This window comes from Lissotriton vulgaris, chromosome 11 (genome assembly GCF_964263255.1).
Source record: "Lissotriton vulgaris chromosome 11, aLisVul1.2, whole genome shotgun sequence".
NCBI classification, from domain to species: domain Eukaryota; kingdom Metazoa; phylum Chordata; class Amphibia; order Caudata; family Salamandridae; genus Lissotriton; species Lissotriton vulgaris.
Genome location: NC_141699.1, coordinates 33,253,011 through 33,268,581, shown reverse-complemented (window position 1 = coordinate 33,268,581; position 15,571 = coordinate 33,253,011). Strand labels below are relative to the sequence as shown.

The 15,571-nt window shown below is 47.0% G+C and overlaps 1 protein-coding gene across 1 annotated transcript in view; it reads left to right on the top strand.

Moving 5' to 3' along the window:
* Window positions 1-15,571, top strand: part of GLT1D1 (glycosyltransferase 1 domain containing 1) — a 499,139-nt gene that overhangs the window by 165,741 nt on the left and 317,827 nt on the right. The window contains exon 4 of the mRNA XM_086942676.1: window positions 7,889-7,940. Coding sequence (XP_086798802.1) covers window positions 7,889-7,940 — 52 coding nt within the window. The remainder of the gene's footprint in view (window positions 1-7,888; window positions 7,941-15,571) is intronic.

Sequence of the window (15,571 nt, the reverse complement as noted above, 5' to 3'; positions counted from 1 at the left end):
CTGATGACGGAGCGGTTCTGTCATCAGCATTGAAGAGGTTAAGGATTCGGTAATTTACTGATTCCTTAAAATAAGGAATCCGTAAAATACTGATTCCTTAATTTAAGGAATCAATAAATTACTGAATCCTTAAAAGCTATGTAGAAGGCACTCAAGTGAGTGCATTTTTGCTTTCAGGATTCGTTATTTATCAACAACTACAAGTTGGTGTTAAATACCGAATACCTTTGAAAAAGCAATTATTAGCTTTTTTCAAGGTGCCATGTGGCAGACATACATGCCCTTAGGGCATGTATGTGCGCCACGTGTGCACACATGCACGATTCAGGGGTGCAACAGGGTGTCAATGTGACACCCTGCCACCCTTGAATATGCTCCCGCTATTACCGATTCGGTATTTACCGAATCGGTAATAGTGAATGGCTTCCCTTCATTCCTATGGGCCTCCAGGCCCATCGGAATGAATGGGAAGCAGTGATTCCTTATTACCAAATAGGTATTACCCAATATTACCGAATCGGTAAATTTTACCAATTTATTACCTACATCACATTTACCGATTCTTAAATATTGAATCTGTAAAATTCAGTATTTAAGAATCGGTAAATTTAAATTACCTACAGCTAGCCCATAAGGAGGAAGAGCGAGACAGAAAGAGAGGGAAGAGGGGGAACAAAGAGGAGGGGGGCAGTGCCAGCGGCAGGAGAATTGGACACTTCAAGTGGACTCAGTTTCGGGGTTATGATTCCAACTACAGTCATTAGGTAACTCTTCTTGCCCATTATGGTACCCTCTCCGTGTTCTCGAAGCTTCTCTGGAGTTTATGAAGCGTCCACCCAAGTGTAGGCATAGACCGGGTACTGGTACAGAGAGCTAAGCTTCATCTCATAACCAAGTATTTATCCCAAGGTGGGGTAGCTCAAGCAGCTCTCAAGGTCCCTCGGCGGACCGCCGTCTGCTGCCCAGCTCTGTCCTCCACATGTGGTGTTCTGCTGGCCTTGGGTGGTCATGGGGTGCCCAAAGGGGACTCTCCCCTCCATCCATTGGTGGCTGAAACCCAGGATGTGAAACGACTGACCGGCGGCGGCGTGATTCTAGTCCAAGGGAATCGGACAAGCATTGCAAGTTTCTGGTGCTTATACCTGCGAACTGGAGGCCTGTGTTGTACCCCGTCCTCACCTCCTTACCTGCTTGGCAGCTCCAGCCCCAGGACCAGGAGGTCTTGTGCCCTGGCCCCCTCCTGTGCAAGGGATGCTGCCCTAATCCCAGAACCGCTTGGGCCATGTCTTCGGCTCAGTAAGTTCTGTAGAAATTGACTTTCTTACTTGAAGTTTTCCCAGCCCTGCATTCTAGTTTCTTGTTGGAATTTGTAGCCAAGCTCCCTGTGTGCTTTCTCCCCAGACTGTTCTGTTTTTTTATGGACTTGTTTGTTGTTGTGATGTGATGTGATGTGATGTGATGCGATATTTATATAGCGCACTGTCGCTCCAAGAAGCATCTTGGCGCTTTGACTCAAACCAGCTGAAGATGTAGCAGCTATACTGTCCCCGGGGATGGAGCGATTCACATCAGAGCTTTACATGATAAGTCCGACAGGCCATATATCCAGGTTTTCAGCAACTTCCTGAAACCTTGTTCGGGTGTGATCTCACGTAGCTGGTGGGGTAATTTATTCCATGCCCTAGCACCAATCACTGCCAGGGATTTACCTCCCTTTGTTGCCAATCTAAATTTAGGAACAATGAGCAGGTTGGCTGTAGCAGATCTAAGATTACGGGCGGGGTGATATCGCGTAAAACTTCTGCGGAGATACAACGGGCCCTGCATATGAAAGGCCCTGTGGGTGATGGTAAGGACCTTGAACAGGATGCGTTTGTGTATCGGGAGCTAGTGAAGGGTATCCAATGCAGCAGAGGCCGAAGACTTTCTCGGCCATCTAAGTACCAGCCTAGCGGCCGCATTCTGGACCATCTGCAGTCTGTGCAGGGCTGATTTATTTGACCCTGCATACAGGCTATTGCAGTAGTCTAATCTAGAAGTGATTAATGCCACAGCGACCGTGCGTCTGGATTGTGAGGGGGAGCAGGTCAAAAAATGTCCTAAGCCCCTTCATGATTTGGAAACATGCGCCAGCTACCTCTCTTGCTTGCTGTTTAAATGATAGGGTGTCATCATGCGATCCCTAGATTTCTTACTGCATTGATTGTGTTTGGCGGGGCTTCCGCATCCTCTGCCACCACTTCTGCGGAAGAAAGGAGTTGTTTAGACCAAACGGCAAGATTTCCGTTTTGGCGGAGTTGCACTTAAAATGTTTATTTGCCATCCACATGAAAGTCGCGGCTAGGCAGTCTTTCAGAGTTTGTTCCGCATTGGCCATGTCCTTATCCAGGACTAGGACTAGCTGCGTGTCATCCGCGTAGGCGATTGTGCTAATGTCAAATGAAGAGATTAATTTGATCAGGGGGGCCATGTACAGATTAAAAAGTGTAGGGCTCAAACTTGAGCCCTGAGGAACTCCTGTCTTCAATACCTTTTCCTCTGAGCAAAACTGTCCCAATGTGGTCACCTGACGCCTATGTGTCAAGACGTTTTTGAGCCATTCTAATACGGTGCCTGCTATGCCTGCACTGGTCAGGCGGTCTAAAAGGATAGCATGAGACACCGTATCGAACGCTGCGGATAGGTCTAAAAGGATCAGGTTGTGATGAGACTGCGCCCTGTGCTCCTCGGTGATACAGAGTGCGCTCGCTCGCTCGCCCTAAATATTAGGTACACACAGTTGGCTTTTTAAAGTTTTAAGTTAGGCCTTTACAAGTTGGCACAGGAAATGCAGCAATAAATTGAAGCTAAGTGCCATATGTGGACTTTGCTGCATTTATACATCACAGACATATATGACTGAAGGGCTGGGCTCATGAGAGCCCCATTGGGGCCTGGCTGGCACGGAGCTTTGAAAGGACTGACGTAACATGGCAGGGGAATAACTTTGATACATTTGATAAGACATTTCTAAGTGTGCCCTGTAGGTCTCCGCTGCTGGGTACATGATATACAAAAGGGAGGCATAATAAATATTAAAGAAAAGTAAGCCCCAAGTCAATGGGCGCCAGAAGCGGTTTATCACTGTGTAGGCCAAGTTATGTTTTCCACGGTCGGCTCTGTTATATTTAAAAGCATATTTTCATAATTTCACGAATCCCTCAGACGCGCAGTATTTACCGGAACTAGAATCACTCCTTCGGTTTCGGGAAAAATCCAAATTTGGCAGCAGTTTGTTTCTCCCAGGAAGCAAAGGCGCGGAGAGGTTTCCTGCCAGAGGCTCTCTAGGAGCAAAGGTGTCGGATTCGAGGCCAGAGAAAGGGACAGGACATCGGACAGCCCCCCTCCCCCACTGCCAAAACGCTGTGCCGTTCTTATGCAAAAATGTTTATTTGCTGGAAATATTGTTGCTGCAGAACTAGATTTTATAAGAAGAGGTGTCATTAGACAGACAGTCCTCATAGTGGGAAGCTCTGGTCACTGTGTCTGCCTTAAACCAGGAGTTCGGCTCACCACTCACAAAACACCCTCTGATATTTTGGAAGAATTTGCTGGGTATTTTCATATCTGTATGACTCAGGACAGAACAGACTGATTGATACCCAAGGGTTAGAGGACCCTTCCCGAACCGGAGTAAGAATGGCAACTTTATCTGAGGACGTGCAGGGTGGTGAGGAGGGGACATTACAAGAGGTGAGACCCCAGCGGCTATAGGGGAGAGAGGACCCGTGGGGACGCCCTGGGGATCGGTGGATTCCCCTCTGATGGATGTGAAGTCCACAGAACTCTTTTAAAGTCACTTCTCCATCAGGTATTTACGGACACGAAGGAAACGGGGTCTCTTAGGAATAGAACAGGGCAATGTTGACGCTTCTCCACAAACCTGGAAAGGATCGCTTACTATGTCCTACCGTCAGCCTCATTTCACGATTCAATACAGATGTAAACATGCTGCCCAAAGTCTTAGCCAGTTCAGTGTCTTTTGATTAAGATATGATCTACCAGTGGAAGCCGAGTGACCCCTTCATATGCTCCCCCCCCATTTGATTTTTCGCAGAGTCTTACCCAGCCAACTTACAGAAGACGACCCTGTGTCTTATGCACCCTGTGCAGATCCGATCTGACCCGGGACACATGTCCAGAGGCAGTTTGAGAGCTCTGTCACATATGATGTGTCGGCTGCAGAGCGACCAGGATCAAAACACAGCGGTTTCACTCGAACTCGAAAAGGCGCTTGGGATTGTTGAATGAGGCACTAGTTTGGACAATGGAAGGCGCTAGAATAGGTCAATCATGTCTCATCCAGGTCAGATGGATATTAAGCCTCATTCTGTAAGCTTAATTGTGGCAGATGTATGCCTGAGGCATTCCCCATCAATCTAAGGACTCCGCGGGGGGCTGTACCCACCGCTGTACTCTTATAGGCGCTACATCCGCTGAGGCCATACAATCAGACACTGGCGTAAAAGGGATTCCTACAGAGGCAGGAGACAAACAGATGGTCTATATGGCAACAACTTCTTGCTCACTCTTTCCAGGCCAATGTCGTCGATCGATACGTCTTCATAGATAGATAGTCCCAATGTCGGGTTACAAAATTAATTGGAATAAAAGCGAGCTAATGGAAAAGGGATTATTGGGGGCCAGTCTTTTACTGGATGCCAAAGAACATGGAATATTTGAGGGGGGGATTACATTAATACTAGGTTAAACACATGGTCACGGGCAATATTTACACCTCTTATTTAGATTGTGAGAGATGATTTACAAAGTTAGAAGGCACCGGGCATTTGTTTGTGGGGGCAGGGTACCATTTATAAAATGAATGTGACACCCAGGCCTATTTCCCTTCCTGGTATCTTTACTATGTCTGTTTCTTGAATCCTATTAGGCGACAGTGGTACTTCCTTTACAAATATTTGAGGAAATCCCAAACCATGACTCCAAATGTCGAATTGTACGCCTTCTCGAAATATGTATTATGGCGAGCTCCTGATATGAACTCTTAGGATGTAGCTGGTACACGTGCACCACCAGCCATATTGTTCTGATTAAATGGGCCCGTACCAGCCCAGCTGTTAATAGAAACCTCTGATTCTGGCATCGGACAAGAGAGGCAACATTTAGGGGAGTTCTAGGGCCCCTTCAGGAGCAGGTAACCCAATACTGCTTTCCCCTGCATATGTATGGTGAATAATACATAAACAACTTAAGATACGTCCATATATTCCTCCTGAAACCCCAATATGGAGAAGCAAGACCTTGTTGATGGTGGAAACCAAGAGCGGATTCAGTGACGTGCGATGGACGCGACTTATTACAAGAAGGTAGACTACATTTATTTATGGATCCACAACATGAATAAAATCTACCCTGCTCTCCCTTCTCTGCTTCTAGCCCAACCCCACATATTTTGAGGTTTACCTACATGAGAGAAGGACATGCAGGAGAATGTTGGGGTGATACGGGACGAATATGAAGGATTTGTTGTTGAAACCTATGACGGAGGGTGTGAGACAATCCTGGAAAATGTTACTAGATGGTGAACACGCGTTAAGGACCGGGATAGGATGTTTGAACACCAAGGAGGTCTAAAGGAAGCCGGACTTGACTTCACCGCCTTCAATATCACCCATGCATGGCACTGGACTCTGTAAAGGTTGGTTAGATATTACCTGAGTCCTAGCTCCATATTACTCATATTGGCTGGGACCTAAGAAAGGAAATGCAAGCAAGTTTGAGTAAACTGGTTGGTGGAGGGGAGACTAGGGTGAGTGGTGTTTTTCTAAGGTTTTGTGTGCTCGTGAGGATCCCTGCAGAGATTTACCTCTTGGACAGATGTGGTTGGAGATGAACTCGCTCAGGTACTTAGTCATTGATCCTGGTGGGTGCTGCGGAGTTCGCAGAACTGGCCCATTGAACGAGGAGAGTGATACAGCCTTCCGCGTCCTGAGCTAATGGCCCTCCGCAGTATCTCCGTTGCTGCTATTCATCACACAGTCATTAAAACAACAATTGATTTTTGCTCCTGCATTGATTGCGCCGGAGCAGTCAGAAAGGTGCGTGAATTGTGGATTCCTCTCCTGCGCGATACACGGCGAAACTTCATAAAACGAAATATTGAACGGTGCAGGGCTGTATAATGAGCATTTCATTTTTAATTAAATTCCTTTGCATGGAGCTGTGCTCCTCGGGGAAGACTCCTGCGTTTTTTACGGGTTGTCTCTATAGGAATCCAATTTGTTCCCCGGGCACCATTGTTTGGTTCCTAACGATCACCAGCAGGTAGGTACATCCATGCCCGCAGGCGAGTGGCACACAGTCCTGTGCTCTGCACCAGTGGGCGGCGATGCATGCCTGTGTCTGGCTTTGTCGTCACACCGCCACCAGCCCCTCCATGCTGTACCGTCCAGCTCCTGGACTTCCATGAGCGCGCCTTGAGACCCTCACATGTGAGTAGTGCGCTTATAATTCCCCTGATTGATCGATCGAGGCTGGCACCGTCTCTCCTCCAGTAGACCTGGAATCGAAGAGTACCAGCCCGCACCAGAGGCTACATCCAGCCTCTCTTCATCAGGCAGCCAAGTAGCTGCATCTACCCCAAAAGAACCAGGACCCCTGGAAGATACTGACAGGTGCCTAACGGACCCCCACTGCCTCGAGCATCTCCAGAAGCAGAGGAACCCCATCAACTTGTTCCGGACTGCATCCCAATCCATTGTGGCCTGGTAGTTTGGACTGAACTGTTCCCATTGGAGCAGGATCAAGACTGATTTGCATATAGCTGGGTCCAAACTCAGTGGGATGTTGTGCGAAGAATAACAAGAGACTTTGATACGGCCCGAGTAGTTACCAGTGGCTGAGATTTATTCAAGAATTCCATTCATTACTTTTTTGTATACTTTAGTGCAACACCCTAAGTGGGATGGGTCTGTCCAGCCATGGGTCCCATGTGCACTGTGTCACTGGATCCATGCTTTGCCTGGCTGATGAGCCCGTAACTCGGCGGAACCGGTCCTGGGTTGCTTGTGTTCTGGTTCAGAGAGGACCTGACTTGTCAGTTCTGGGCTGGACTGTTCCCATTATGGCTGGGTGAGATCTGATTTGCATATGGCTGAGTCCCAACTGAGGAGGTCTGGAGGGCAATGGATTGGAATGTGGCCTGAGTAATTACCAGTGGGTGAGAGTGATTCAAGAACTCCGGGCCCGATTCACAGAACTAACTTAAGACAAAATCCTAAACTTACTACTTTTGGTATTCACAGAAGGCATTTAGTAGTAGTAAAGTTAGGATTTTGTCTTAGGTTTGATTTAAAACAAACTTAAGACAGACTTAAGACAGACTTAAGACAGACTTAAGACAGACTTAAGACAGACTTAAGACAGACTTAAGACAGACTTAAGACAGACTTAAGACAGACTTAAGAAAGACTTAAGTTAGGATTTTGTCTTAAGTCTGTCTTAAGTCTGTCTTAAGTTTGTCTTGAGTTTGTGTTAAGTTTGTCTTGAGTTTGTTTTAAGTTTGTCTTGAGTTTGTCTTAAGTCTGTCTTAAGTCAAACTTAAGACAAAATCCTAACTTTGCTACTACTAAATGCCTTCTGTGAATACCAAAAGTAGTAAGTTTAGGATTTTGTCTTAAGTTAGTTCTGTGGATCGGCCCCTCCCTCTCTCGCTGGCTTGTATACTTCAGTGCTTCAGGAGTGCAGCAAGGGTGGAGGGCTTGGTGACCGATGACTGAGGATGAGAGTGAGCTCCAACGCTAGCTGGTGACACCACCGTTATCAATGCTCTTCTCCATCACACATATGGATCAGTCCCCTTCCTTAACTTCACTCTCTTTCTTCCTAGGTTTGCGGTGGCGTTCACCTGCCAGATGAAAGAGGCGGCAGACACGCAATGGGTATGTTTTAGGTTTTACGGATTCGTTCTAGGATCCAAAGAGCATTTTATGTTCTGTGGTTGGTATGTTTGGTTTTCTGTGCTTCTGCAAGTTAACTGTGTTATAGCTGTGGGGAACAATGCTTCGCTCAGGCGTAGTGTCCCATGATTAGAGGGGACAGGGCACTTCTTAATCCCTTCAAGGCGATATACCTGCATGGTTGTTTTGATGTCTCGTGTTGGATGTAAAGCACCTCGTGGTCCTCTATGAAGGATGGTGTTGGGATGGTGACGTGGGCAAGGAGATCGAAAACTGGACCAATGGAACTACGTGTTCAGTGATACGGAAAACTGTAGAGCATCTAATGAAGGTGTAGAGTAGACGGGCATCACGCCAGGCTAGGATTATAAACCAGATTTGGTGCATTCCTGATGCCACCTCATAATAATGATGACCATATACTAGCCATGAACTGGATTGGTTCTGGCCTCTTGACTGTTGGGTGCCTTGAAGCCGAGACTCAAGGATGCTCTTGTTATTGATTCCTGGAAGACGCTTGGGTCAAGATTCCTACCTGGAAGCCCCCGTGACTCTCGGCGCACTCCCGCCTCTCACAGGAGTCCTTCTTCGCCAGACTGAGCATGAGCGCATGAAAGGCTGCGCCTGCGGGGTACAGGTGCTCAGTCAATGGTGGGGAGCCTCCCTGAGGCTTGTGTTAAGAAACCAAACACACAGAAAACCAAGATCTGAAACAGAGGAAGAAAGGCAGAGGGGGTGAGTGCCTGGGGATATACCTACACTCTTATGGCCCCCCAGCAGGACATGGACACCTCTGTTACCTGGAGCACCCACCCTCATACCAGGCCAACGACAGACTACACCATTAACAAGAACTCCTAGCAAGAAGAGTTTTTGTTGGGTGCACTATACAGTAGCCCGTTGTCTCTGGTGCGAAGAATAAGTCAGGATTGACGTCTATGATGAACATGATGAATGTGAAAAGCATCAGGTTATTATGACCGAGGTAACAATTCAGTCAGAGTCAAAATGCAAATAGAAGCATCTGTGTGGATGGAGAAACTGATCAGAAGCTGAAGACTGGAAGTTTCAATCTGTAGTAAACAGGAGTTACAAAGCTGCCCGGCTCTTGTGGGTGTGGGCTTTATGGGGTCATCATAGTATCCTGACCTGGGGAGGAGAGTCACTAAACATGTGCTGGAGTGCCCGTGCTGCAGCCATCTTGGATTGGGAGGGCTCCTGAGACTAGATGCAACTTGGTGTGGCCATGTTAGCTTGGGAGAATTCCTGAGCTAACTGCGGACGGTGGTCTGGTTTGGGACAAACTTCCATGTCCTTGAAATGTGTCTGAGAAATGTCTGCCATAGTTGTTGGGCCCTGGTGCCCTGGCAAAACAGCTATTGATTCCTCACCACAGAGCCATGTAGGGCTGGCAGCCTGAGCAGGTGGCTGCTGCCTGGCCTCAGCACCACAGATGTGGTTGTTTATTGTATTGTATTGTAATTGCATTCATATAGCGCTTACTATCCCTGACGAGGCGTCAACGCGCTTTTTCGGAGAGTAGCATGCTACTCCAGAACCCATCAAGGATTAATAAAGTGAAATATGAAAGGAACTTGAGTGGTGGGTATGTTATTCAGTTATTTGGATTGAGAAGGATAGAGGAGGGACAGAAGAGGGAAAAAGGTTTGCATTCATATAGCACTTGCTACCCCTGATGAGGTGTTGAAGCTCTTTTTGGTGAGTAGCACGCTACTCCGGAACCCAAACAGGATTACTGGGAATTAGTATATGGAAATATGAATTTGAGTGGTGTAAATGTTAGTCTGTTATTTGGATTGAAAAGGAATAGTGGAGGGCTAAAAGAGGAAAAGGTCCAGATTTTTTTTTTGTTGGGGGGAGAGTTTAGACCCGTGAGAGGGGCTTTGGGATGAGTACAGGGGAGGTGGAGGGGAGCTAGTATGGAGAATTATATGAAATGAATTTGAGTGGTGGAGATGTTATTCTGTTTTTGGATAGTGGAGGGATAGAAGAGGGAAGGGTCTAGAATCTTTTTTAGTTTGAGTTCATAGCAGTAGGCGGGCCTGGGGTGAGTAAAGGGGAGGTGGAGGGGCCAGAGCCAGAGGGAAGGGTTTAGAAAGGCCTGTTTGGGAGATCTGAATAGTAAAAGAGCTATGAGATGATGCGAGGAGGGAAAAGGAGGGAAGAGTCTAGAATCTTTTTTTAGTTTGAGTTCATAGCAGTAGGCGGGCCTGGGGTGAGTAAAGGGGAGGTGGAAGGGGAAGAGCCAGAGGGAAGGGTTTAGAAAGGCCTGTTTGGTAGATCTGAAGATTAAAAGAGGGATGAGATGATGCGAGGAGGGCAGAGGAGGGAAAAGTCTAGAAAGGGTTATCCTTGGGATCATAGCAGTGGCATGGGGCCTGGGATCAATGAGAGAGTGGAGGTAGATGATATATTGATACAGGTATAGGGTGAGAAATAGGGTAGTGCATTGGAAAGAGTAGTAGAAAGAGGTTTGAGATGAGTCAGAGAGTTGAGTTAGAGGATATATTGAGTGCAGTATAGGGTGAGAAACAGGGCAGTGCATTGGATATGCTGAATTAGAACAAAAGTAATACATATATAGATACATAAGTACTTGGAAGGTATATATTTGGATAAGGAAGGTAATATATGTAGATTAAAGATGCATTTGATAAACTCAGGCTTTCAAATGCTGTTGTACTTAATTTTTATTTTATTTGTAATTCAGTAGTGAAGCAATTGTACATACATAGTTATGGTAAAAGATTTACTTATTTATGCAGTCACTTATGTACATGTTAAAAACGTAGATTAACTAGTTGCGTGCTGCTGCGCACAACCAACAGCCGACGCAGGCCCGCCCACTTCGTAGAACGCCCGCACGGGTTAATGTAACTATCAGTATTATGTACATTTGTTAAGCAGAACTAACTAATATCTATATTTTAAAAAACATAATTATTATACGCGTTTATACAAAGCAATGTACATATATAGATACATATTTATAGTCTATAATCTATAAATGTGCAAATGTGCGATTTATACATTTTTGTAGAATTGAAGGCTGTTGGTGGGCGGGGCACGCCACGCCCCCACCCGGCATTCCTTTACAGTAGCAGTACTATTAGCCATTGACTTGCATATGTGAATTGTATGCCACAAAGGCTTTGTAGTGACCACAGGTGTAAATCCCTGGCCTCTAGAATACTGCCCATGCGTTAGTTCTCATACAACCGTTCATGCATTTCAATGGCCTTGCCCCCTTGCTGCCTTTTTCCTGATAATTCACTGTTACGTGTTTGCACGTGAGACTGTCAGAGCGCCCTCGTGCACATACCCCGGTGTTGGGGGTGAAATCATATTCAGTCTGACTCTTGCTGTTTGCGCACCACACCCTGGCTTGTGTCATCTACCAGGAAGTGGGTCCCTGCTCTGTGAAGCATTCTATTTATTCTATGGGAGTGGGTGGTTGTAAAGCGCTGTACACCATCTGGCGCTAGCCTCGGAGCATTTAAACTCTACTAGACACGAGGCAGTGTACACCATTCGGGCTTATGACCTGCAGGCGAAACTGGCGCTCTAGTTTGAAGACAGACCTTGGAGAGGCACAACATGTGTTATGCCTCATTCTTCATAACTCACATATTTACAGTTTCATTTATGCGAGCGGACCTTGCGGTCCCCTTGGCCGTGCACCCTTGGGCTGCCTTATCCTCATTATGTGGGGCACCTCTCTGCGCCCCTTGTGCACCTCACGCCCAGCACTGCACCCAGTGTAGCCCAGTGCAGACTGGTGAGCGGGGGCTCAGCGCCCAGTGTGTGCCGTGCCACGAAGGCCACAGTGAATGAACCAAGGAGCGGCCGCTGCATCGTTGTAGTTATTGTATGTCCTGGAAACCTTTAAAGTCACTCAAAATAAGCAACAACCCTGTTGCTGACCTGCCTACGTCACTCCAGGTCATTACAGACATTGTCTCCTGCCCTGAACTTCACACTACAAGTGATTGATGTCACGTGTGTTAGTCTGATTAGTTCTATGAAAGCAAAACAAGACGACAACGCCCAGAATGCACCCTTGTGCAGAATGAGCACACGCAGTGTACGATTGCGCGTGCGCTGATTGGACCCAGAGGGCAGCGATCGATTCATCATCATTCTTTATCAGATCCATTTCATGGATGACACGGGACACTCCCCAATCATGAACCGGTGTGGATAAAAAGATGCCGCTGTTTCCAGTGCACATCTGTGCACAAAACCCTCTAGTAGTAGTAGTAAAAAGCTTTTATTCGACATTTTTGTCATTAAGCCAACATACAAGTAATACACATACTGTTTCATAAAGTAAAAATTTGTTAGTGACTAAAAACTTTAAAAACATTCATATTGTGCAATAGCGCTGATTAGACAAAGAGCAATTCTGGGCATATTCATTAATCATAGGTTTTAAGGGGGATATACATACCAGGGTTTTGTACTCGACTAGTTCAATCGACTTTTTTGTATTTCTTTAAAACAGTTATATACAATAATAAAAAAAAATATTAAAAGACTAATATTAAAATCAATTAATCTTAAAATGGTAATCCAAGCTTCTTCCTAATTATACAAACACCATGGAGAAACCTACTCAAACCAAACACTAATAGCCTACTGTTAGAGGATCTGAGTATGCGTTCTGCCTCTTTGAATGAACGTGTCCCCATATTTTTACATAGAGGCATGATCCATTTTTTTCGAGATTTAACATATAATGGACAAAAAAAGAGGATATGAGCCTCATCTTCTTTCTGGTTTAATACACATGAAGTACAATGAGGATCATTACTTACTCCTCCCCACCGGCAGGAATTTGAATTAATCTGTAACACTCCATATCTAAATTTGAGGAAGACAGATTTAGCCAGGGGTGGCTCAATTTCATCCATAAAAAGTTCAAATGACGGAAGATCCTTAAATTGCAAGAATGTGGACGTTAGTTGTCCAGTGGCACGTTCATATATATGATTATTCACATAGTTCCAGTAGGCAGATTTTACCTGCATCTTACAACTATTAGGCAAGGTGATAGATACAGCTGGTGTTTCCCAGTAATGTGATAGGCCTATTACTTTAAACCAGTAGGATACATGTCTCAGCCACTTAATTGTATTGAATGAATCTAATTCCATAATTTCCAATAAGCCTGCTCTATAGTTACTTAGTTCTGGGGTAGACCATAATCGCACCCAATAAAGCAATGGTCGCAAAAAACACAAGAAATCAGTGCGCTTTACATCAATGTCTAAATAGAGTGACACCAAAGGTGTTCTTTGGGGCAGTCTGAGTAGGCGTCTGAAAAACTTGTTTTCTACAACGTCAAATGTTTTTTTAGAATAAGGCCCCCAAATTTCGGCCCCATACAGGGCGGCGGATTGGGCTTTTGCTTGGAACACGTCAATCGCAGGTGTAATAGCTTTAGATGTACTCCCACCATGAATCTTCAAAACCCTCTATGTGCAGTGACGCTGTGCCTGGTGGTATCATTTCTAGGCTGTGCTGCAGCATCACCGTCTGTTCTCCCTTATAAATGCGCCAACACATAAGGGGGAGTGCTGCAGCATCACGTCTGCTTCTGCTCATGAATGCACCGACACATAAGGGGGAGTGCTGCAGCATCACCGTCTGCTTCTGCTCATGAATGCGCCGACACATAAGGGGGAGTGCTGCAGCATCACCGTCTGCTTCTGCTCACGGATGCGCCAACACATAAGGGGGAGTGCTGCAGCATCACGTCTGCTTCTGCTCATGAATGCACCGACACATAAGGGGGAGTGCTGCAGCATCACCGTCTGCTTCTGCTCATGAATGCGCCGACACATAAGGGGGAGTGCTGCAGCATCACGTCTGCTTCTGCTCATGAATGCGCCGACACATAAGGGGGAGTGCTGCAGCATCACATCTGCTCATGAATGCGTCTACACATAAGGGGGAGTGCTGCTGCATCACGTCTGCTTCTGCTCATGAATGCACGACACATAAGGGGGAGTGCTACAGCATCACATCTGCTCATGAATGCGTCTACACATAAGGGGGAGTGCTGCAGCATCACGTCTGCTTCTGCTCATGAATGCACCGACACATAAGGGGGAGTGCTGCAGCATCACATCTGCTTCTGCTCATGAATGCGCCGACGCATAAGGGGGAGTGCTGCAGCATCACATCTGCTTCTGCTCATGAATGGAGCGACACATAAGGGGGAGTGCTGCAGCATCACCGTCTGCTTCCGCTCATGAATGGAGCGACACATAAGGGGGAGTGCTGCAGCATCACGTCTGCTTCTGCTCATGAATGGAGCGACACATAAGGGGGAGTGCTGCAGCATCAAGTCTGCTTCCGCTCATGAATGCACCGACACATAAGGGGGAGTGCTGCAGCATCACGTCTGCTTCTGCTCATTAATGCGCCGACACATAAGGGGGAGTGCTGCTGCATCACGTCTGCTTCCGCTCATGAATGCGTCTACACATAAGGGGGAGTGCTGCAGCATCACGTCTGCTTCTGCTCATGAATGGAGCGACACATAAGGGGGAGTGCTGCAGCATCACGTCTGCTTCTGCTCATTAATGCGCCGACACATAAGGGGGAGTGCTGCTGCATCACGTCTGCTTCTGCTCATGAATGGAGCGACACATAAGGGGGAGTGCTGCAGCATCAAGTCTGCTTCCGCTCATGAATGCACCGACACATAAGGGGGAGTGCTGCAGCATCACGTCTGCTTCTGCTCATTAATGCGCCGACACATAAGGGGGAGTGCTGCTGCATCACGTCTGCTTCCGCTCATGAATGCGTCTACACATAAGGGGGAGTGCTGCAGCATCACGTCTGCTTCCGCTCATGAATGGAGCGACACATAAGGGGGAGTGCTGCTGCATCAAGTCTGCTTCCGCTCATGAATGCGTCTACACATAATGGGGAGTGCTGCAGCATCACGTCTGCTTCCGCTCCTGAATGGAGCGACACATAAGGGGGAGTGCTGCAGCATCACCGTCTGCTTCTGCTGATGAATGCACCGACACATAAGGGGGAGTGCTGCAGCATCACGTCTGCTTCTGCTCATGAATGGAGCGACACATAAGGGGGAGTGCTGCAGCATCACATCTGCTTCTGCTCATGAATGGAGCGACACATAAGGGGGAGTGCTGCAGCATCACGTCTGCTTCTGCTCATGAATGCACCGACACATAAGGGGGAGTGCTGCAGCATCACCGCCTGCTTCTGCTCATGAATGCGCCGACACATAAGGGGAAGTGCTGCAGGATCACGTCTGCTTCTGCTCATGAATGGAGCGACACATAAGGGGGAGTGCTGCAGCATCAAGTCTGCTTCTGCTCATGAATGCACCGACACATAAGGGGGAGTGCTGCAGCATCACATCTGCTTCTGCTCATGAATGGAGCGACACATAAGGGGGAGTGCTGCAGCATCACGTCTGCTTCTGCTCATGAATGCACCGACACATAAGGGGGAGTGCTGCAGCATCACCGTCTGCTTCTGCTGATGAATGCACCGACACATAAGGGGGAGTGCTGCAGCATCACGTCTGCTTCTGCTCATGAATGGAGCGA